Source organism: Mchenga conophoros, linkage group LG7 (assembly GCF_057382185.1).
Source record: "Mchenga conophoros isolate Kocher_MC1m ecotype Shallow Benthic linkage group LG7, M_conophoros_male_GT1.1, whole genome shotgun sequence".
Taxonomy (NCBI): Eukaryota; Metazoa; Chordata; class Actinopteri; order Cichliformes; family Cichlidae; genus Mchenga; species Mchenga conophoros.
In genome coordinates, this window is record NC_140532.1 from 68,291,803 (window position 1) to 68,315,002 (window position 23,200).

General features: G+C 48.1%; 1 protein-coding gene and 1 long non-coding RNA gene across 7 annotated transcripts in view; both read left to right on the forward strand.

Annotated features, from left to right (window-relative positions):
• The window catches only part of LOC146571709 (uncharacterized), a 7,356-nt gene extending 1,396 nt beyond the window's left edge, over positions 1–5,960 (forward strand). The window contains exon 3 of the long non-coding RNA XR_014893159.1: positions 5,024–5,960. This is a non-coding gene — a long non-coding RNA (uncharacterized LOC146571709). The remainder of the gene's footprint in view (positions 1–5,023) is intronic.
• Positions 5,961–7,235: 1,275 nt separating this feature from the next.
• On the forward strand, positions 7,236–19,987 carry rbl2 (retinoblastoma-like 2 (p130)). Of its 6 annotated transcripts, none has more exons than XM_085281036.1 (24): positions 7,237–7,388; positions 7,499–7,622; positions 8,312–8,828; positions 9,617–9,747; positions 10,139–10,339; positions 10,477–10,541; positions 10,858–10,986; positions 11,714–11,874; positions 12,440–12,504; positions 12,665–12,836; positions 12,915–13,078; positions 13,150–13,265; positions 13,335–13,438; positions 13,648–13,809; positions 13,931–14,095; positions 14,379–14,487; positions 14,595–14,849; positions 14,923–15,122; positions 15,205–15,381; positions 15,679–15,750; positions 15,849–15,936; positions 18,130–18,368; positions 18,637–18,810; positions 19,515–19,987. In XM_085281036.1, exons 3-24 carry the CDS (start codon positions 8,691–8,693, stop codon positions 19,677–19,679), a joined length of 3,252 nt encoding a protein of 1,083 aa, XP_085137162.1. In that variant the 5' UTR covers positions 7,237–7,388; positions 7,499–7,622; positions 8,312–8,690; the 3' UTR covers positions 19,680–19,987. The 6 variants fall into 6 exon arrangements, with proteins under 6 accessions (XP_085137157.1, XP_085137159.1, XP_085137162.1 ...); XM_085281037.1 differs by having other exon boundaries at positions 13,648–13,785; XM_085281031.1 differs by having other exon boundaries at positions 7,236–7,388; positions 13,150–13,438.
• Positions 19,988–23,200: the final 3,213 nt, after the last annotated feature.

The following is a 23,200-nucleotide window of genomic DNA, read 5'->3' on the forward strand; positions in this document are numbered from 1 at the left end:
CAAACAGGAAACAGGAAGTATCGATCAGTTTAAACAAAGCTGAGCTGGGAAGGCTGGCAGGATCCTCGGAGGAGGCTGCATTCACAAACCTCCGCTCTGTTTGTGCTGTAAAGTACGGAGTAACAGCTGGACAGAAAACATCTGCAGCATCATGCTTCATGCATCATGCAGTTCTTCAACGTATGACGAGAAGAAGAAACCTGTGCCTGTGCAGGATCTCTGAGTCCGGTGAGGGCTTCAAACACCCCACAGGCTGTGTTCCCATCAATGCTCACTGTCACCAAACTGGAAGCCGGTCTGATGATGGTTTTAGTGCTTAAAAGCTCACCAGCTGAGGTGACCCCTCTGAGGGGACGGCTGACCTCTGCATGTATCTGAGTCATTGTCCAATAAAAGTCTTGATGGTCAGGAGATGCTTCTGGTTGCTCACAGTGTAACAGGCGCCACCAGTGAAGAAGAACCCGCAACCTTGGCGTGACCGACGTGAGGTCGCCACCATCAGGGAGAATAATAATAATGGATTGGATTTATATAGCGCTTTTCAAGGCACCCAAAGCGCTTTACAATGCCACTATTCATTCACTCTCACATTCACACACTGGTGGAGGCAGCTACAGTTGTAGCCACAGCTGCCCTGGGGCAGACTGACAGAAGCGAGGCTGCCATATCGCGCCATCGGCCCCTCTGGCCAACACCAGTAGGCAAGTAGGGTAAAGTGTCTTGCCCAAGGACACAACAACCAGGACAGAGAGCCCAGGGATCGAACTGGCAACCTTCCGGTTACAGATACGCTTCCCAACCCCCTGAGCCACGGTCGCCCCTTAAAGAAGAAAACTAATTTAGGGCGAAGCTTTAATACACGTTCAGAGAGGATTCATTATAAAACTAACAGTAACACAGCACCGTCAGCATACACGTAAGACCTCGGTGAAGTCCCCCATGCTCTCTGCTCAGAGCCCACTCAGTGCTCACACCTTTGGAGCCATGATGGCGTTTGTCTTACAGGCATTCATAGAATCACTGATGGTTCTTACAGTTTTCAGTTGAATTTCTAAAGCAGAGCCGAGCTCGTCAAAGCTGAGCTTTTCTCTGGGTTCAGTTTGAAACAAGCAGAAATCGATAAACAAATCTGATATTTGGCACCATCGCTCCCTGAGCCTGGTTCTGCCGGAGGTTTCTTTCTGTTAAAAGTGAGTTTTTCCTTCCCACTGCCACCAAGTGCTCAGTCAAAGTGTGTCTCTGACTGATTGTAGGGTCTGTACAGTATGAAGCACCTCGAGGTGACTGTTGATAATTAAATTGAGTCGAAAAGGGAAATTATTTCTGGCCTCAGCTTTGATTTCTCGCTGTTTTCCTGTTCATGGTGCTTAAATAACAACAATAACAATAACAATAACAATAATATTATTATTATTAATAATAATAATAATATTAACAATAATAACAATAATATTAACAATCATAACAATAACAATAATAATATTATTATTATTAATAATAATATTAACAATAATAACAATAACAATAATATTAACAATAATAACAATAACAATAATATTAACAATAATAACAATAGTAACAATAATAATAATAATTTATATGATGGAAAGTCTGAGGAATACGTTTAATTGCGCCTCCTCTGACGGTGCCAGATGGACAGCTCGGGTTCACCTCCCGGCCTGTTCAGAGTCCCTCAGCCCCCCCGAGCGACTCCCCGTCACCTCCCCTCCACCAGCTTCCAGCTGTGTGTTTACGCTGTCAGACGGTGAGGAGCATCCTGGCGAGGCGGCGAGGGGTGCAGCCGTGGGCCGGCAGCTGTCGCCTGGTGATGCCACTCAAACCCTCCTGCCACCTCCTGCCACGCAGCTCCTCCTCCTCAGCAGCTGGGACGGCCAGCAGGCGGCTCCCTGCAGCTCCTGCAAACACGCCGTCCCTCAAAATTACCCAGAATCTCCAGTGATTGCAGTGCCGTTTCAGCCTGCATCCCCGCCGTCTGACCCTCTGCTCCGCTCGCTCCTCTCCACCTGCCCCAGCAAATGAAATCATTTCATTTCATCAGCCATCATATTTCATTTATTCTCTTCGTGTTGCTTTAATAAAGTGAAAGTTTGTTTTTCTCTTTTATTCGCCTTCTCAGGTGGACACAGGTAAACCTGACCGTTAATCGTGTCAGAGAATACTGAGAAATAAAAGATCATGATCACCACAATTATCTGACACAAGCGTGATGATTAAAAGCTGGAAACTGGCAGAAAACTGTGGTGCTGATGCGTTGACGTGTGTGATGGAGGTGATGTGGAGCTCCGCCCTCCTCTGACCCTCTGCAGTGAAACCAACCTGCCCAGACTGACAGCCACTGAAACTTTAACCTGCACAGCCGACTGAAACGTCTGCTTCCTGCTTCACACTTTGTGAAACCTCGTTAGAGGCGGTGGCAGGTGATGCTGCGGGAAGCAGAGGGGGAGGCTGCCTGCAGTCTGTTTGCTCAGAGCGCCCCCTGCTGGGCATCACCTTTTATTTTATTTTACTTTATTTTATTTTATTTAATCTAATAACTTTAATCTCAGCCAAACACGGAAAAAAGCCAAACAATTACATTTTTGAGTTATCCGAGTGACTTATATATCATGTTTAACCTGAGTAGCGAAAGAGCGGGGGTCTGAAAACGATGAAGCCGGGAGTCTGCTGCTCTCGCCGGCTCGAGTGATCATTGAACCCCCCGGCTTGATATTGAGCTGGTGGGTAACAGACATCTCCGAAAATGTCGAAGCACTTTTGCAAATATGCGATATCTTGATAAACCGAGCAGATATTTGATGTTTACACAGCTACTTTCTCGCCTGAAAATATAAATATAAACTTAAACGTTTATTTTGTGACCCAGAAAGAGTAATGAGAGTAATATTAAAACTTAGTAGCGGCCGCCATTGTTGGCAGCTGAAATTTGGCTGGGCCGCGCTATGAATTCTGGGATATGGTGGGCCACGAAGGACACACCCGACCCATCCTTCAAATTCGGGGAAATGAAGGACGCATTTGAAGGAGTTGACGAATTGGGACAGCCTTCGCCGCCTGGCTGTGACGTAATCGGCCTTCAAATGCAGCCTCCGGAGGATGCAGCGACGTTTGGGACACAGCTATCGTTCCTAAAAGCTGTGACGTCACAGCAGCTCATCAATGCGTACAGATCATTTTTACACTACACTGATGGTTTATGATGTGATTTTATGCATTTATGTCTGATGGTGTGTTTCTTGTTTGGCACGTTTACACTTATGTGTCCTTTTTAAATCATAAACTATAAATATAAAACATTTAAACTTTTCTATCTGTAAGTCTCGTTTATGCAGCCACAGATGACACAGTGGCAGTCCTAGAGCCTGGGGGGTCCTGGGTACATACTCAAAAGGGGCCCCTCCACTGGGAGTTCATAACAATGAAGTTACAAATAATAAAATTGATAAATAAAATAGATTTAAGAGATTTTTTGTTGTTGACTGAGCTGAAATGATAAACAAAAGGCAGACATCGTGTAGCAGGGATCTTAAAGCTCCGCCCACAGTGGAGGCGATCTGCTTGTCACACATCGTTTTGAAGCCAACAGCTGGTCTAACCCTCTAACATATTTACAACCAGGTCATGGTAGTCACATGACCCTTTGACCTTTTTTATGTGAGCACGCTCAGAGCCTGAAGCAGCAGCTGGAACCGGGACGAGGATCAGGACTGGGACCAGTTACATCCAGCTACTGCAGCTGTGTCAGAATAAATAAAGTTTGGAGCTCTTTCCACACAGACTCCAAACATGTGAAAAGGCTGAAAATTATTAACTCATAAAAACTTTTTTTCACAGAAAATAAAACTTTCAACTCTAAAATCTTCATTCTGTCATTTTAAAGATGGCCAAGTTTCCTCAAAAAGGAATATCTTTATTTTTGAACTGGTTTTAGAGGAAAACATCCATCCATGCATCCTCTTCCGCATCAGCAAGAGGCAGGGTACACCCTGGACAGGTCGCCAGGCTAACACATAGAAACAGAAAACCATTCGCACCTATGGGCAATTTAGAGTTACCAGTTAACCTGCCCCCACTTAACTGCATCTGTTTGGACTGTGGGAGAGAACCCACGCAACCACGGGGAGAACATGCAAACTCCACACAGAAAGACCCCGGCCATGGTGAACTCAGGACCTTCTTCTGTGAAACACCAAAAAGACACAAGATCAAAACTCAGCTTTTCAGATTCAGGACATTTGGAGCAGAATCATCATTCTCATCAGCAGCAGCATCATCATCACTATCATCGTCATCATCATCATCAACACTATCATCATCATCATCATCATCACTATCATCATCACTCTCATCAACATCATCATCACTCTCATCAACATCATCATCACTCTCATCAGCAGCAGCATCATCATCACTATCATCATCACTATCATCGTCATCATCATCATCAACACTATCATCATCATCATCATCACTATCATCGTCATCATCATCATCATCACTCTCATCATCATCATCATCATCACTATCATCATCACTCTCATCAACATCATCATCACTATCATCATCACTCTCATCAACATCATCATCACTCTCATCAACATCATCATCACTCTCATCATCATCATCATCATCATCATCACTCTCATCAACATCATCATCACTCTCATCAGCAGCAGCAGCATCATCATCATCACCATCATCATCATCATCATCATCATCTCCCTTCTTCCTGTTAAAAGGGGGTTTTTCTTTCCCACTGTCACCAAAGTGCTAGCTTAATCATTAGCATTATTGCTGATGATGTTTCATATGGAGTTTAAGAAAGTCATTTTGAGACATCCACATTTTCCAATATTATTCAAACATTTCATTCTCAGCACTTGAAGAAAAGTCTTTATTTTATTATTTATTATTTATTTAATTCTTCTAAAATGAAACTGTGGAGCTGCAAACAGGTTTTCTCCCTCGGGCCGTCTCAGGGCGTTTGTACGGTGTCTCCCTCCAGGTGAGCATCCCCTGCAGGCCAAGCCTTCCCTCAGCAGTCGCTCTACCTGGGGCATGGTGGGAGCTCGCAGACCGCCTCCCGCCTCTGAAGCTGCAGCTGTCTGCATCTCTGCTGGAAGCGGCGCCTCCTGCAGGTGAGCAAGGAAGAGCGCTGTCAACACCTCAGTGGGAGGAGCGTCCTTTAAGCTGAAGCTGAGCTCAGGATGAAGGAGAGACTTTACAGAGTGTTGGAGCTATCTGTTCTTTATTTTTTATTATTTTGAAATTAGTTAAAGTTTGTTGTTAGTTTACTTATATTTTGGGGTTTATTTACAAGTTTATTTGTAGGTTAATATTTGTTTCAATGTTTTATTTGTTTGATTTTACCTTGTTAAATCAGTCAATAAGTGTCATGATCCTGGGCCATGTTGGCCCAGTATTCTTAGTTTCATGTATTTTTGTATTTTGCTCCTTATTTAGGCCATGTTTCCTGGGCTGCCCTGTTACGTTGTTCCCTAAGTGTTTTCCCCTTGTGACTCTTACCCCTTGTGTGCCCCTCTGTGTATTTGTGAGCCCTGGTCTCTCCTTGTGTTTTATTCCATGTTTTCCCCAGCCCGTTATATCTGTGTTTTCCCCGTGCTCGCTCCTCCTGTCTGAACCTCTGTACTTCCTGTTTTACTTTGCCCGTCTCCCGTCAGTGTTGCGTTCACTTCTGCCGTGTCTTGTTATGATTATCAGTGTCAGCTGTGTTCCCCGTGTGCTCCCACTTCCCTCGCTAACCTTCTGTGTATTTATGTCTGCGTCTCCCTCAGTTCTGTGTCGCGTTCTCCCTCATCCATGGCCGTGTGTTTTTCCGTGTAACATGTTATACTTTCCAGTTTAGTTTGTATGGTTTTTCCGTCCAGCAATAAAGCTGTGAAGTTTGAGTTAATTCCTGCCTCCGTGAGTTTGCGATTGGGTCCTCATCCAGCCTGCACACAGCCGCAACCATGACAATAAGAGCTGTAGGGCCATTTTGTTTCTATAAATAGAGAGACTGGTATAGGACCAGCATGCACTGGGGTGAGCCTGTGGTTTTTTACTAGAGCAGGAGAAGCAGCAGGAAGTAACAAAAAATGGATCTTGTTATTGCCAAACTGGATGAATAAACCATAAAAACGCAACTTTAAAGTTTGGACAGTGGACTTCTTTCGCCTGCGTACGAAATAGTATCTCAGTGCAGCAGTGGCTTGTGGACTTTTAATTGTGGGATGTTTGGTTTGTCAAACAAAAGGAATTGCCACTACACAGAGCTTTCTTCATGATGATGCATAACAAAAATAAAATTACTTGAATTGATTAATATGATGATTATTTTAATGAGGTAGTCAGTTGATGAGTGAAACTTTATTAGAAAATCATTAAACGGCCTCCTTGTGTCACATTTTATACCACAGCATATGAAACATATCTAACAGTATGATCAGCAGAAATGCAAAGAGATAGAAAATTCTTAAAAGGCCCTGCAGGTGGCGCTGTGTGTGGTTGGCTTGTGTCCATCCTGTGAAAGCTGAGGTCTTTCCGGAGGTGGGCAGCTGTGTGTTAAAGGAGTTTGGTCACTGACCTTGACGACCTGCAGTCCCGCTGCTGTCCAGCAGGGGGCGAGTCCTCTGAAGATTGACTGGATAATGAGTCTCCTGCTCAGCTTGACCTCTGACCTCAGTGATGAGATTCTGGTCTCAGTCACTGGTTTCAAGTCTGATTCAGGCAAGATGGGAACGAGAAAGTCAGAGGAATGTTTGGGTAGCACCTTTAAATAATTTTCTCACCTTAAAAACACAAATCAGTTCATTCAGGAACCAACAGCACACTGCAGCCTGATGTATAGAGATGAACTTTAAAGGACAGTTGGAAAAATTACAGTTCTGAAGATCCACAGAAATAAGGCGATAAACTTGCCAGCGTTAGCGTACTACAGACCTTAAAAACCAAACAACACTCAAATAGGCGACAAAAGACCAAGAAAACAACGTAAAAACACAAGAAAATCACTTCCTGTTACTTTAAAGAAGGAAGAGTTATCAAAGACTGTACAAGATGCACACATATGTGAAAGGATCTGAAGGAGACTTCAGAATTCTTAACACGTGACAACATGTGACTAGGATGGCGTGTTACAACAGAAGAAGGAACCTCCGTCTGTGCGGCCGGCTGAACAGGAAGGAGACGAGGTTAAACAACGAGTGACAGAGACCTGCAAGGCCGTCGCTCCAGACGAGATGCATGTTTCTACATCGATGTGAGCCGCTGAGCTGGACGGAGAGAATGCAACAATAATCGACAAAGATTAATCTCAGGATGGAGTTTATATCAGCACTGCAAGCTTTCAGTAGCTTTAAAAAACGGTGGTAAGATCATTATAATGAGTCTGAGTTTCTGACACATTCCTAAAGTGATGACTTCAGTCTCTAAGTGAGTTTATTGTTCTATTATTCTGTCTTTAACACTTTATTGAAAGGAGCCGCTGCAAGAAGAAGACGAAACATTTACAACTTTACAATAATTAACACTTGATTGCATCGCAGAAAATCCAGCATGAGGTGAAGAAATGTGTGCGTGAGTTCTGCGTGTTCAAATTAACGGTAAATTAACTTTATGATAATAACATTTTGTTGAGGACCGTGAGACAAATGCACGAGTCACAGTTTAAGTTCATTAAGACCTTTATTAGTGATGATATTTAAAGGTGTAGAGTCATCTCCAGATTCTAAACAAAACTACAATCAATTTATAGAATCTGAGATTTAATTCAACACATAAACAAAGTGCAATAACTCTGACTAACATCTTTATTTTTATGACTCGTTTGGGTTCCTATCTGCTGTTTAGTGAATGATCTCTGTCATCTGCACTGATTTCCACACACCCACAGTCAGGCAGTGTGGGTCAGGCCTCAGCTGATTATTAAAGAATCTGAAGGGTTGGTGTGTACAGTGCTACAGCACAGCCAGGATGTACTCAGGGTCTAATCTGCTGCCCACAGTCACAGTTTTGTGGTAACTGCAGCATTAATCTATCAAACTCTCCTGAGATATAATGACTGCTTTCCTTTCACACACTAATGTCGTGGTTGAGCAGCTTTATTTGGGTTGTTCTGACAGCTGAGTCTTTGTCCCGTTTCATCCTTCGCTTTCACTGCACTGTGAGGACCTGTGCAGCAGTTTAATGAGAGCCGAACGATGAGCGCTCATTTAAACGTTTGCACAGGTTTGTGTTTCCCGCCTTTTACCGATCACAGATTTTACAAAAGTTATAATTTAATGTTTTTCAGATGGACTTCCGGGCGAGCGGAGCGCCACACCAGCGAAAAACACAAAACAACCGGAAGCAGCACCAGTGTGATTGACAGGTGGGCTCACCCACTCACACTCAGCTACGCACCCTTAGTGGGCGGGGCCCCGCTACGTTATTTGTGCTATTCGCTAAAGCACGTACGCTGAGACGTGACGTTTGACGCTGTGGCTGGCAGCCGCGCATGCGTGCGTATCTGTCAGTCAAAGGACTTTTAAATGGCCTCGCAGGCCGGGAGCCCCGGTGCTCGGTAATAACGGCGTTATTCAGGACATCAGCCCCGTGAATAGCGTGTCCGCGCGCCGCGGGAGGCCCCCTGTGCCCGGCGGGGTCGACACTGTCCGGTCAGTGCGGTGAAAATGAGCGACGAGGACGAAACCGCGCAGAGAGCGCGCCGCGGGTTCGAGGAGCTCTGCAGGGCGCTGAACATGGACGAGGAGGCGAGCGGGGAGGCGTGGGGGAGCTACGAGAACATCAGCAGGAACTTCACCCTGGAGGTAAGCACGCTCACCTGGACAGGTGGCTCTGTGACGTGTTTCTGACGGGTCTCGGCGTCCAGGGGCAGGGGCGTGTCCCCAGGGGGCGGGCGGATGCCTCTTTAACTGTAGCGCTGTCGTTCTTCTACAGCAACAAATATCTGAATACTTTTACTCGAGTACTTCGGTGCCCTGCAGGGTGTTTCCTCCTCCATCAGGTGAAGGTGGTGTTTATGTTGCTCCGCCCAGCAGTCCGAGGTATTAAACACAGTAATAATAAAGAACTGTGCTACACTAATATCAGCATAACGAGTACTTTAAGTACTGTGAGTACTTGGATCTGAGCAGTATGGCGGTTTATTTTACTTCATGATTGCTCTAAGTACACTGAGTGTGACCATTAAATACCCAGGAACGCCTGAGGGGCGGGGTTTGTCGTCACAGGCTGAGGGGCGGGGTACACCTGAAGTTATTTATAGGTGTTTTTAGTCACAGGAGGCTGTGTGGAGTCAAACCTTATTTTGTATTCTTACATTAGATCTGCTTAGGATGGGTTCAAACTCAGGTTCAGGTTCCTGAGTTGTTTTAGAAAAGCTCAGGTCCAGATCATGGAGGTCAGCCTCGGCACAGAGCGACGTCACAGCCTGAGCTCTCTGCTCAGGGAGCAAGTGTTCACTACCGAAGGAAACGAGAGGGAAGGAGATGAGAGTGCTGTCCGTCCCTCGATGCGCCCTTCGTCCTTTTAAATAAAAATTATATTTATTCATTAACGTCTGCAAAGCTTCCTGTCATCTTGTTTCCTGTCGCAGGGCAGCGAGCTGCACTGGTTGGCGTGCGCCCTCTACGTGGCCTGCAGGTCGTCTGTGCCCACGGTAGGAAAAGGCACGGCCGAGGGGAACTACGTCTCTCTGACCCGAATCCTGCGCTGCTCCGAGATGAGGTCGGTGTGCCCCTCTCCACCTTCACACCCACAGAAACACAATCACTGATGACATAACGACACACGGCCAGGCAGGTAACCCAGGTGAAGAGAATCAGGGCGGGGCCAGCAGGCACAGTAACAGAGGCAGACCTTCAAAATAAAACAGGAAATAGACAAAAGACTATGAACGCGAGGGAACGCGAGAACCACTCAGACACACAAACAGCTGGAAACGAGCAGGAAAACTAAATATATCAGCTACAAAATATTTAAAATGATGAATAAATAAAAATAGAATAAAATGGGATGTGCGCTCTGTGAAGGGTTTAGAGGCGACCACAAGGTTTTTATTACGTCATCTTCGTGGCTCGGCTCGCTCCTCATGTCCCCGCCCTCTGCTCCTCCTCAGCCTCATCGAGTTCTTCAGTAAGATGAAGAAGTGGCAGGACATGGCTGACCTGCCGCCGGACTTCCGTCAGAGCACCGACAAGCTGGAGAGGAACTTCATCGTGTCCGCCGTCATCTTCAAGAAGTACGTCCCCATCTTCAAATCCATCTTCAGGGCGCCGTCAGAGGAGCCGCCGCGAGTGCACCGCAGCCGCAAGCAGAGGTGGGACCGTAACCTCTGACCTCACCTTCATGCTAACCGCTCAGTATTCAGTTCTTTGGTGTTTGTTGGTGTGGTCGCCAGGCGGGGGCGGGTCTGCAGTGCTGCCTGGTAACCTATGTGCGCTCTTTGTTTTGCAGACGCCACCCGTGCACCGTGACCGAGGTCTTCAACTTCTGCTGGGTGCTGTTTGTCCACGCCAAAGGTAAGCACTTCCTGTTTAATGATGTCAGAGAAGTCCGTCACAGCGCCCTGGTGCAAACCACAGCTCGTCACAGACAGGTGGAGGTTTTTCCTCCCCACTGTCGCTCACGTGTGTGGTGTTTCTCTGCGTTATTGTTGGGAGCTGCAGAAATGGGATAATAAATAATCAGAACTGTGAAGCTTCAATCTCGTCCCAGCAGCCACTCAGCTGGAACGCCAGGTCTCGGCGTGCGGCTCACTTCCTGCTCTCGGCTCTGGTTCATGCACGCTGATGAGTCCGGTTTGCACCTCGATGATGTTTCTGCTTCTTCTTTCAGGGAACTTCCCCATGATCAGCGACGACCTGGTGAACTCGTACCACCTGCTGCTGTGCGCCCTCGACCTCGTCTTCACCAACGCCCTGCTGTGCAACGCCAGGAAGGACCTGCTGAACCCCGAGTTCAAAGGTGGCGTCCTGAGGCTGACGTACACATCGTTCCTGCCTTTGTTAACGTGCTGTTCGCACTTGGTTTAGTTTGGTTGCTGTAGTAACGTCTCCAGTTCTTTGAATAAATCATGTCGGCTGCAGAGGAAGCCTGCTTATCGCTCACCTGCAGCATTGGGTCACACCTCAAATAAATCAAAGGTGGAGCCGGCAGCAGGCTCTGTCAGCGCTGCCCTTACTTCCTGTCGGGTTTCCTGTGCGCCCCCGTGAGGCCCCGAAACACCACGTGATCCCGTCAGGCACAACCCTGGAGCCGAGCGAGGTCAGACTCGGGGAGCTCGCCTGCTTCATTGAACACTCCGCCCACGAGCAGCGTTTCGGCATGAAACTAACATTTAAAGAAAGGTGCACGTTTAGAGGCAGGAGGGCGCGGTTCAGCCCGCTCAGGTGACACGAGACGCTCCTGAAGGTTTGGGTTAAATACCTGCCTGTTAAACAGGAAGAAGGTCGTGCTGGCTGAACCAACAGACCAGCGATCAGGATTTCATTATCCTGGGATTGAATCAGCTGCAGTAGAACCAGGATTAGAGCTGAACAATATCATCAGCGCGACTGAGGAGGTGGAGCCTCCTGGGGCCGCTGTGGGGTTAACACACGAGGAATGAAAGTTTAAATGATGTTATCGTTAAAAATAACACAATTTGTGTGTTGTCATGTCTCCATGGTAACGCTGTCTCTCCGTCCCACAGGGCTTCCTGAGGACTTCGGCACCAAGGACTTCCGGCCGGCCTCGGGCCCGTTCTGCTTCATGGAGCAGCTGTGCCAGTTGCACGACGGCCTGGTGCTGGAGGCCAAAGGGGTCAAAGAGCACTTCTGGAAACCCTTCATCAAGAAGCTCTTCCACAAGAGGGTGAGCCACCTCCTCCCACACCTTCACTCAGGTGAACACACCTGAGCGGGTGCCGGGCCTCGAGAGCCTCGGCGAGGTTTCCTCTGTTGGTTTGGAGCCACTCCACGGGGTAAAAGCAGAATGACGGGCGTGTGTTTCACACGCGGCGTTAGTGAGGGTGTTGGAAAAGTGCATGTTAGTGATCTGGGTTAAAGCAGAGGGGTCAAACATAAGGCCCGGGGGCCAGAATCAGTCCAGCAAAGACTATGGTCCGGCCCACAGCACAGTCGGAGCAGCTTGGGACTGAGAACTGAGACTGAGTGTGAGCCCCGGTGTTGAACACGTCAGGGATGCAGAGTGCAGTAAAGCGAGCGCGTCTTTAACATGTTGGCTGTTTGTCTGCTCTGCAGAGCTCTGCTGATAAATAATAATCACATCAAACGTCAGAAATCATTTAAAGTTTTATACGATTAAATGTAAATGAATAATAATATTGGTTGGTTTGGTCACATAGAGCAGCTTCGTACCTGCACAGGTAGGAACCGTGTTGGCGCTACACTCAGCTTCCTCTCGTGTCCGTTGGCAGATTCTCCGAGGAAAGGAGGACAGTCTGACCGGCTTCCTGGACCCCATGAACTTTGGAGACAGTCTGTAAGTTTGAAGGCCGTTCTGTGTTGGTTAATTGGAGCTGTTTACCTGTAGCAGGGGGTAAACTAAAGACCCACGTGTTTCTGACTCCGCCCCCTGGTGACGGGTCATGGTAACAGCACGTAGACGCCGCTGACCGCCCTCTGCTCTGATTCGCCCTCAGTTTGGCGCTCAGCCGCCTGTACGAGGAGCACGTTTTGGCCACAGGCAGCCTGGACGAGAGGATCTTCACCGGCGAGGGAGCGAGCGAGGACATTGGCACCCCGGGGCCCTGCCTGTGCGAGGGGGCGGAGCACCAGAACAGCGCCACCTTCAGGCTCCACACCAGCCTCGCTGTAAGACCTGACCTTGCCTCTTTTATGCTCTCTGATTGGTTTGCTTCCCACCTCGCTAACATGCCACCTCCCCCCCAGGCCTCGGCTCTGAAAGTCTCCACCCCACTGACGGGCAGGAAGTACGTGCAGGAGGGCAGCCTGGCGTCTCCGCTCTCCTCCGCCATGAAGAGCGTGGGGCGTCTCCACACGCTGCTGTCGGGCACCAAGCAGGGGCCGAGCGCCAAGCTGGCCGAGACGCTCAGGTACGTGTCAGCGTGTCTGACGTCGTCTTTAACTCTGACCCTTTCAACACGCCTGCTCTCGTTTCGCCCAGGAGCTGCGCCAGAGACCCGAGCAACGCCATCAGCCGGCGCCTGAACGACATGTTCGACGTCTTCTCCCAGCACTACGAGGACGGCGCCACAGACGGGGGCAGGGCCATGGGCAAAGGTATGCACGTAGCCTCGCATCACTGCACACGAGCGACCTGCTGTGACCGAGTAACGTTTGTCCTCGCAGACATGGCGGTGAAGTACTTCCACCTGGCAGAGGCGCTCTACTACAGGATCCTGGAGTCAGTCATCGAGAGAGAGAAGATGATTCTGGGCGACGCCGACCTGTCTGTGAGGGAAAACACTTATTTCCATTTTCAGAGCAACTTTGCATGAGTCACAGATCAGAATAATCCTTCTTTATGTCAGCCTCCATCACTGCTTCATCTGCTTCCTGTTTGAATGTTTTTCTCAGATTATCTCACATGCAGCCGTGTACTGATAAAGTCATCTTATAAAGTGTGTGTGTGTGTGTGTGTGTGTGTGTGTGTGTGTTGCAGTGTATTCTGGAGCAGGATATCTTCCACCGCTCTCTGCTCGCCTGCTGCTTGGAGATCGTCATCTTCTCCTACAGACCTCCTGGAGATTTCCCCAACGTCCTCGGCATCTTCCAGCTGCCTGCCTATCACTTCTACAAGGTATCAATACGCCCTCATCAAAAAGTAGGTCCTAACAAGGTTTGTTTTTCAGAAAACGCCAGATGATTGGATGGATGATGGATGATGTTTGGATGGATGATGGATGAACAGTTGGATGAAGAAAGCTTGTCGTCTGTCTCTGCAGGTGATTGAGGTGCTGGTGCGGGCGGAGCAGGGTCTGTTTCGGGAGGTGGTGAAGCACCTGAACCAGGTGGAGGAGCAGGTCCTGGAGAGTCTGGCCTGGACTGGCGATTCCCCGCTGTGGGAGAGCCTCCGTGGGGCCAAAGACCACGCCCCCAGCTGCCAGGAGGTCCGTCCATGTTTGATGATATACGTGTCGGTGTTTCCTTCTTTGTGCTTTTTTGTTCGTGTGTCCTGAGGTCAAATGTAACTGCAGACCTTCATGTTTGGTGGTTTCTGACTCTGGGTGAATAACACCTGCAGGAGGCCTCGCTGTGATCAGCTGATTCCGGTCCTGTTGATCCGTAAAAACGTCCCGCCTGCTGCGTGAAAGTCTCGTCCTCGCTTCTCCTCTTCTTGTTTGGCTGAACAAAGTTTCAGGTGTGTTTCATCAGCAGGTGTGTGTGTTTCAGGTGATGCCTCCTCAGTACCTGGAGCAGCAGGATGAGAGCAGCTCCGGCAGCGTTCCCGTCACTCCGGTCAGCCACGGCGCCGAGCTCAGCAGCAGCAGCACGCTCAAAGGTCACACACCTGATACCTGTCACACCTGCACACTGTGTGTGTGTGTGTGACTTCTGATGCGGCTAAAGGACTCTTGGAGCTCATTGGCCCTCCTCTTCCTCCTACAGGTGTGTCCCCCTCCCCAACCACCCTGTTGGACCGTTACAGCTCACCGCCGGCCAGCACGGCTCGCCGCCGTCTCTTTGTTGACCCCGTGGACAGCGAGCCCGGCCTCGCCTCCAGTGGCTCCGCCAGCACTGCTGTCGCCAAGCCCACCCAGGCGAGCCTCGTCACGGCCATCCCGGCGGGACAGACTGTGGTCACTATGGCAACTGCCACCGTGACCGCCAACAACGGGCAGACAGTGACCATCCCTGTGCAGGGTGAGGGTCAGAAAACACGAGCCCGAAGGTGAAAGTGAGAAACGGCACCCTCTGACCTTTGACCTCTCTGCAGGGATAGCCAATGAGAGTGGAGGGATTACCTTCATCCCGGTGCAGGTGAGCGTGACAGGACAGGCTGGTGCCGCTCTGCAGCCGCTGCCCCCGCAGGCGCTCGCCGGCACCATCGCCGTGCAACCAGCCACTGTCAAGCCGGCCCCTAAACCAGCCGGCGGCGCGCTGAGGAAGGGCTCGCTGTCACTGTTCTTCAGGAAGGTACGTGCTCGTGCACATGCTCAGTGCGGCTCTGCTTCCGCTGTGTAGGTGTGATTCGTTTACCTGCAGCGTTTCCTCCCAGGTGTACCACCTCGCCAGCGTCCGCCTCCGAGACCTGTGCGCCCGACTGGACATCATGCCGGAGCTCCGGAGGAAGATCTGGACCTGCTTCGAGTACTCGCTGGTCCACTGCACGGACATGATGATGGACCGACACCTGGACCAGCTCCTCATGTGTGCCGTCTACGTCATGGCCAAGGTCAGTCAGGTTCTTCATCGTCGTGACAACGAGCTCAGAGATGTTCTGAGACTCACAAAGAAGAAGAGCAGGTTCAGTTCAGAAAGGCCAGAGGTATCCCACCTTCACCTGCAGGAGCTTTGAAGGGTTAACTCTCTGCCTCCAGCTTTACTGTCACTCAACTCTTGACTCTCTGGTAACAGGAAGCTGAGCACGCTTGTTTTCAGCTTTTCTGCTCGTCTTTGACTTGGTGCTGCAGGAGGAACGTCTCTGTGAGCTCTGTGCTCCAGTAACATGTGACCTGTTTGCTTCTGTCAGGTGACCAAAGAGGACAGATCCTTCCAGAACATCATGAAGTGTTACCGCTCTCAGCCTCAGGCCAGCAGCAATGTAAGGAACTCTTCCTCCCTCCAGCTTGCTGTGTGAGGAAAAACGAGGGGTGACGAGCTGCTGCTGATGTTCTCCAATGTTCTGTGTTCGTGTTTCAGGTCTACAGGAGCGTGCTGATCTCAGGGAGGAGGCGTCACTCCAGCACCAACAAACTGAACCCGCTCACAGACGGCAGCCAGGACGCAGGTATAGACACATGACCTCATCCTGAGGTTGACCTCCCTGAGCATGCTCAGTCGGTTCAAACGTGTGGAAACATCAACTCCGTTAGCAGTGTGTGTTAGCGTGTGTGTTATTCTGTGTGTTAGCTGTGAGTGTTAGCGTGTGTGTTATTATGTGTGTTAGCTGTGAGTGTTAGCGGTGTGTGTTATTATGTGTGTTAGCTGTGAGTGTTAGCGGTGTGTGTTATTATGTGTGTTAGCTGTGAGTGTTAGCGGTGTGTGTTAGCGTGTGTGTTATTCTGTGTGTTAGCTGTGAGTGTTAGCGTGTGTGTTATTATGTGTGTTAGCTGTGAGTGTTAGCGATGTGTGTTAGCGTGTGTGTTAGCTGTGAGTGTTAGCGTGTGTGTTATTATGTGTGTTAGTTGTGAGTGTTAGCGTGTGTGTTATTATGTGTGTTAGCTGTGAGTGTTAGCGGTGTGTGTTAGCGTGTGTTTTAGCAGTGTGTGTTTGCTGTGAGTGTTAGTGGTGTGTGTTAGCGTGTGTGTTATTATGTGTGTTAGCTGTGAGTGTTAGCGGTGTGTGTTAGCGTGTGTTTTAGCAGTGTGTGTTTGCTGTGAGTGTTAGTGGTGTGTATTAGCGTGTGTGTTATTCTGTGTTTTAGCAGTGTGTGTTAGCTGTGAGTGTTAGCGGTGTGTGTTAGCGTGTGTGTTATTCTGTGTTTTAGCAGTGTGTGTTAGCTGTGAGTGTTAGCGTGCGTGTTAGCGGTGTATGTTAACATGCACGTTAGCAGTGAGTGTTAGTGTTGGTGTTATTCTGTGTTTTAGCAGTGTGTGTTAACGGTGCATGTTAGCGTGCGTGTCAGGTGGTCTGGTTCAGTTACGATTATAAAAGCATTATAAACCTTCAGTTTCTCACAGCGATCATTTTAAGCTCCTGCAGAAGAATCCGGTTGTTTTTTGGCGATGCTAACCTCAGGGTTAGCTTACAGACTCCACACCTGCGTCTCTCCGTGTGTTTATGCTGCTGCAAGCCACCTTGCAGCCCACATCTGACCCGGATCGTCCCTTCCTGCTGTTTATGACGTTCATCAGTGTCTTGCGTCAATGACATGCTCCTGCTGTCAGCAGTTTCATCACTCAATCTGACGTGCTTCCTGTTTCCTGCTCAGGGGGAGATTTCAGACTCTGGTCGTGTCCAAATTCATGGGCTGCATCCTCCTGTGGACCCAGCCTTCGCGGTCTACGTGGGCCGGGTCCTCAGAAGGTCGGGTAGGCCGGAAGTAAACGGCTGGGGAAATTGGACGGTCTCGCCTTCTGATTAGCGTCACCGCTGTCTCGGTGGAGTTTAATAAACTCAGCCGTCTGCTCCTTGCTATCTAAAATATAACAGGACACTGGCGTAAATTCTCGACCGTCTCACACTTCTGTTTGATCAGTTTTCTGTTTGACGTTTAGTCAGCTGTGTGAAAACCAAGGAGGAGGGGGATTAATAAAGTTTTATTTTATCTAATCTAATAACTTTAATCTCAGCCAAACCGATTTACTCACGAACAAACAAAACACTGAAAAAAGCCCAACAATAACATTTGTAGGTTGTCTAAGTGACTTATATATTACGTTTAACCCGAGCAGCGAAAGTCCGCGGTGATCTGAAAATGATGTGCCGGGAGTTGTGCCGTTCTCGGCGGCTTCAGTGACCCTCGAGCTCCCGGCTAGCTGTCGAGCTGGTGGGTAACAGACATCTCCGAAAACGTCGAAGCAGTTTTGCAAATATGGGATATCTTGATAAACCGAGCAGATATTTGATGTTTACACAGCTACTTTCTTGCCTGAAAATATGTTAAAAGTTTATTTTGTGACCCAGAAAGATTAGTATGAGTAATTTTAAAACTTAGTAGCGGCCGCCATTGCTGGAAACTGGAGTTTGGCTGGGCCGCACTATGAATTCTGGGATATGGTGGGCCACGAAGGACACACCGACCCATCTTTCAAATTCGGGGAAAAGGAGGACGCATTTGTCGGCTGCATTCGGAGGAGTCTACGAATTTGGACAGCCTTCCGCGCGTCGCTGTGACGTAATCGGTGTACAAATGCGGCCTCAGGAGGATGCAGCCCATGAATTTGGACACGACCTCTGTGTTCTTGTAGCAGAAGCACAGCGTCGGCCATCTTTGTGTTCAGGTGCCGTCATTGTGCTCTTACTCTGTTCTTCCTTCCAGCAGGTGGCGACGTCAGCCCGGTCCCTATTCGCTCCAGCAGCACCTTACCCACCCCCCAGCCCGGCAGCGCCCCCTCCACGCCCACAAACACCTCCAACAAGACCTCGTGCACGTCCACCGCCAATGCCGGGGAGGAGGAGCAGGAGCGAGGGGACCTCATCCACTTCTACAACAACGTGTATATCAAGCAGATGACGCCCTTTGCTCTGAAATACTCGCCAAACTCGCTGTCTGCAGGGGTACGTGGACTGAGCTGGGAGCCATTTAGCTGATCAATAACATTATTGATTATTAATGCAGCAGCTTAGTGTCTGTGAAGCTGATGATGAGACTTCTGGACCAAACATTTAAACTTGACTCATTTTAAATCCAAGATGTTTAAATATCAATAAATGTCATTAAAAAGGCTCCAGCAGCACAAACACAGCCCAGGCGGAGGCTGACGGAGGCTGACGGTTGGGCGTGACAGCATCGTTCTCCTGACCTCTTTGTTTTTCTCATGCTCAGGTCGAGACCCCCCCTCTGTGTCCGTACCCTTCCGTGAGGACCGGCTCTCCCCGCCGGATGCTTCTGTCCAGCAAACACTCCATCTACATCTCGCCTCACAAGGCAGGCTCCGCCCCCTCACTGATGACCCCCAGGGAAAAGATTCACTACTACATCTGCAGCAGCCCCCCCAACGTAAGCCCCCACACGAGTCACTGCTCACGTTCACAGCAGCTATTTTATCCGTAACGACGTGTTGACGCCACGCTGTTTCTTCTCGTACGGAAACCAAACTGTTGCTTTCCTCGTGTGTCTGAAACGTTCTCATGATTTTAAAACCTTCAGTGGTCGATTTACACTCGGCTTCTCCCGCCGGCGCCGGCGCACGGCAGCGGCGGTTAGAAAAACGAGCGAGAGTCTGTCGTACCTCTGCGGTGTACCTGGGCTTCGTGATGCAGGCAGAGGTTAGAGGTCCGTTTATAACTTCACGTGATGTTCAAACAGTTTATTATACAGGATACAGTTTGGCTTTTCAAAATAAAGTGTTCCTCTGATGTTTTCTGGAGAAACTGAGCGTAAAACCAGCTTCCTGTCCCAACAACGGTCGTCTCGAGATGCTTCACCCTCTAACTTTATTTAAACAGGTCCATGTGAACGCGGACACAGGTTAGCTGTAGCTCATCAATATTCAAGTGTTATTATTTAACATCTTTAAACAGGAAGTCAGATTATGGAGGGATTCCTGAAAGTACGATAAAATGGTCCCCCCTGCAGGACGCCGTCATCACCCTGAAACAGTTTAATAAACGAGCTCCGAGATCAAAGAGTCAGGAGTCTGAGCATGTGCAGCTCAGCCCGACAGAGCTTTGAACACTAATCTGTGACCTCTGACCCTTCAGCGTCTCCAGGAGATCAACAGCATGATCCGCACCGGAGAGACTCCGACCAGGAAGCGTGGCATGGCTCTGGAGGAGGGAGCCTCGCCCAAACGCGTCTGTCCCGACTCCAACGCTCTAATGCGCCGCCTGCAGGACGTCGCCAACGACCGCAGCTCCTCCCAGTGACGCACGCAGACACAGACGGAGTGTTTTACTGTGAAGGAGCAGCTTCCTGTGTTTTAGTCGTATTTTCCTTTCTGTTTTTAACATCAATGTTTTAAATCTGTCGGTTTGGTCTTAAACTTCGTGGCGTGCGTGTTTCGTCTCCTTCGCTGTCCCATGTCTGTAAATACGTGTACAGAAGAGCAAAGAGAAGCTATTTAATGGAGCTCACAGCTGTAAGTTAAGTGCCTTTATTTTGTACTGTTTACATCCTGCAGGCGTTTCCTTGGTTACAGGCTCCTGATGTAAAAACAATAAACTGTGTGAACTGAGCCGGCTCCCTCTGTCTATGTGAGCTGCAATAAAACTAAGTGTGGAAAAGAAACCAGCAGCTGAGAGTAGGACGATGGGTGGAGACGCTGTTAGTGACATCAGAGAGGGGGCGTGGCTACAAAATGTTCAACATAACTCTGTGTTAGCTCGATCAACAGGAGTCCAGTCGGGGGTCTGAGCGTGCTCGTCAGACATTTTAAACCATCGCTGCAATCATCACGTGGAAGTTACCAGAATCTGAGAGATGAAACGCCTCTGCTCCAGTTCTCACTCAAACGGGGGACGCCGCTGACGTCTTCTGGCTTCACTTTATACCTGTTCACGTCGTCTCCGACTGAGGACCCCAGTTTACCTCCCAGAGTGAAAGAGTTCTGTGCTTAGGTTAGTCTCACCTGGCTTCAATCCCAGACCAATGGGCAAGCAGAGACTCAACGGACCAGTTGTGACCTCCTCAGCATCTGGACCATTCAAATCCTGACTTTGTCTTCAACCTGCTTGGTCTGTAGAAGGTGAGCTGCCTGTTCCAGCAGTATGACATCATCTATGCTGGTGACAAAAAGTTGTGTACTGACAGACGACGGCGCTAAAAATGTTTTTAAAAACGTAAACTTTAATCGCTTATTTGTCAAATCCAGCTTCACAGCCAGAGTTACATCTGAGAGCAGCGCTCCACGATGGAAACACAACTGAAACTCTAAACACACACACAGGGACCACCAAAATAAAACAGGAAATAACAACACGAAGACAAGAGAAAAAGAGAACTAATAAATGCGGGATCGTCAATAAGATTTTAATAAGAAAATAATTCTTGGGGGGAAAAAGTTTCAAGATAAAATATAACGAGTATAATGATTAAAGAAAGTTAAAGTGTTCACGTGATCAGAAACAGCCACTCTGACACAGCGTCACTGAACACCTCTCACCAGCAGGGGGCAGCAGACCAAAGGGTCGAACTACATCTCTGCTCCAAAGTTCGAGTTACTGTAGACCAGGAGTCGGCAACCTTTCTGATGATGAGTGCATCTAAAGTTTCCTCAGACGTCAGTGTGCTGTATGACTGCATTAGCAATAAATCTAATAACGCTCTATGTGAACAGTTACACACTGTATAGAACAACTTTATAGGATTATATTTGTTCACAGATGTTGGCAGCTGTCAGCGAATAGTTTTCAGCTATTTTGAAACAAAGAAAAAGACTTTTTATCCATAACAGCAAATGGACTGAACAACAGAAAATACAAATGCTATTTATGGTCTCCTCACAACCATGATAAGAAAAATAAACTGGGCCAATTTGGCATGTTTGTTAATACAGAGACACACATGTTAATGTGATCTCTGGTCTCCCAGTCAGAGACACAGGTCTCCCAGTGTCCAGCATTCAGAGGCTGCCTGAGGACTCATGTGAGAGAAAACCTGCTCACACAGACATGTAGAGCCAAATACTGTCAATAAGGCCTCTGCAACGTTCTGAAGACAGTTAAACCTGTCAGGTAGTGACGTCCAGCAGGTGAACATGCAGCTCCATGAACACGCACAGCTGTGGATTCCAGCTGCTTCGATGTCGCATTAACTGGTATTAACTCAGCCAGTTAATGCGAGACAAACCAGCTGCTCATTAAAGCTTCCGAGTCTTCGGATGTATCCGTGTATCTCCGTGGTGTTGATGCTGCGCTGAGCGGACAGCTGCTGAAGCTGCTGTCTGAAGCTTTTGAAGTGTCTGAATGTGGAAATTTCAACATCGCTTGATAAAACTGCCAGCTAGCAAGTTATTTTTAGCCAACTACAAGTTGAACCTGGTAGTTGGGTCGTTAGTTAAGATACCGTCATTAAGAAGCGGCACAACTAATGTGTCTATGCGAGCTGATTTGCGATGTGCACCGCTGGCCCGGCCATTTATTTGTTAATGCACCTTCTCAGATTAACTCACTGCGTGTTGTGCCCAGGGCTGGACTGGGACAAAAAAATCGGCCTTTTGACGAGAGACCGGCCCCCCAGGTATTAAAGCCATGAAGCCTTTGAATGAAAACAAACGCTGTTGTGACAGTGATGTGCAGTCTTGTTGGTATATGTATGATTTCTATACATTTTATGTCAGATAAAAACTTTGTTGTAAGATTCAGATAATTATTTTTTAAAAGCGAGACATTTTAAATGAGAATAAGAAAGAAAAGTGTTTCTTTGTGCCCCCCTCTCCCTATTAATGCCCTACCTGCCCCCCTGGCAGCACTTTGCTAGACCCGCCCCTGCACAGTCACCAGCTGTCAGCTACATAAAAAAGGATCCTGGTGTTATTTGTCTCTCAGAAACAGTTCATAACTTCAACTCATTCATGTCACCTAAAAGGTAAACCTGTTTCTCCATCACCTGTTCAGCTCTGATGATTCAGTAAGGACATCTCCTGGTTTCATCTTCATGTTTCCCTCTCACCACATAACCAAACCAACATCATGACCAGCAGCTTTACAGCTGTGGCTCCAGCAAACATCAGCTGATACTAGAAATTAATATTAAATACATTCTAACAACAGCTGATCAAGCTTAAACGTGCTGCTGTTGTTTAGCGCGACATCCGCTGGTTTCCTCTTTCTGGCGCAAAGTGGGCGATAAACAAACAAGAGAGCCGATCAGCTGATCATTGATCAGTTTCATGATTGAAGTAGAAACGGGAGAGGGAGGGGGGAGAATGAAAGAAGAAGAGGCAGCTGTGCAGCAAAGACAGAATAACTGCAGCTTTGTCTTTTTCATTGTAGCTGAAGTCCGGGACAAACTGTTCCTTTTCACCTCAATAAGAAACGTAATAATTTCTCTGAATACCAGACGATTCTGTTTTTTACAGGACGGTATGTCCACATATGTCAGGATAGATGGAGCCCTGGCTGAGATTATTCGGGTTTGTGTATTTAAAACATGTAAAAAAGAATCAGTTCATGGTAATAAAATGTTGATAAAAGGATTGAAAATCATCTGCTTAGATAAAAAAAAAGGATTTCATGTTCAGTTATTATGCAGGACAATTTGGTTAATCTCAGCGACATGTAGAAAACTCTACAGGTGGTTTTAAAGAGGAAACCATGGCTGCATTCAAATCAAATTCAAAATTCAAATTTTATTTGTCACGTACACAGTCATACACAGTACGATATGCAGTGAAATGCTTGGACAACTGCTCGTGACCTAAAGAAAACAAAAAAGGAAAAGGCTATGA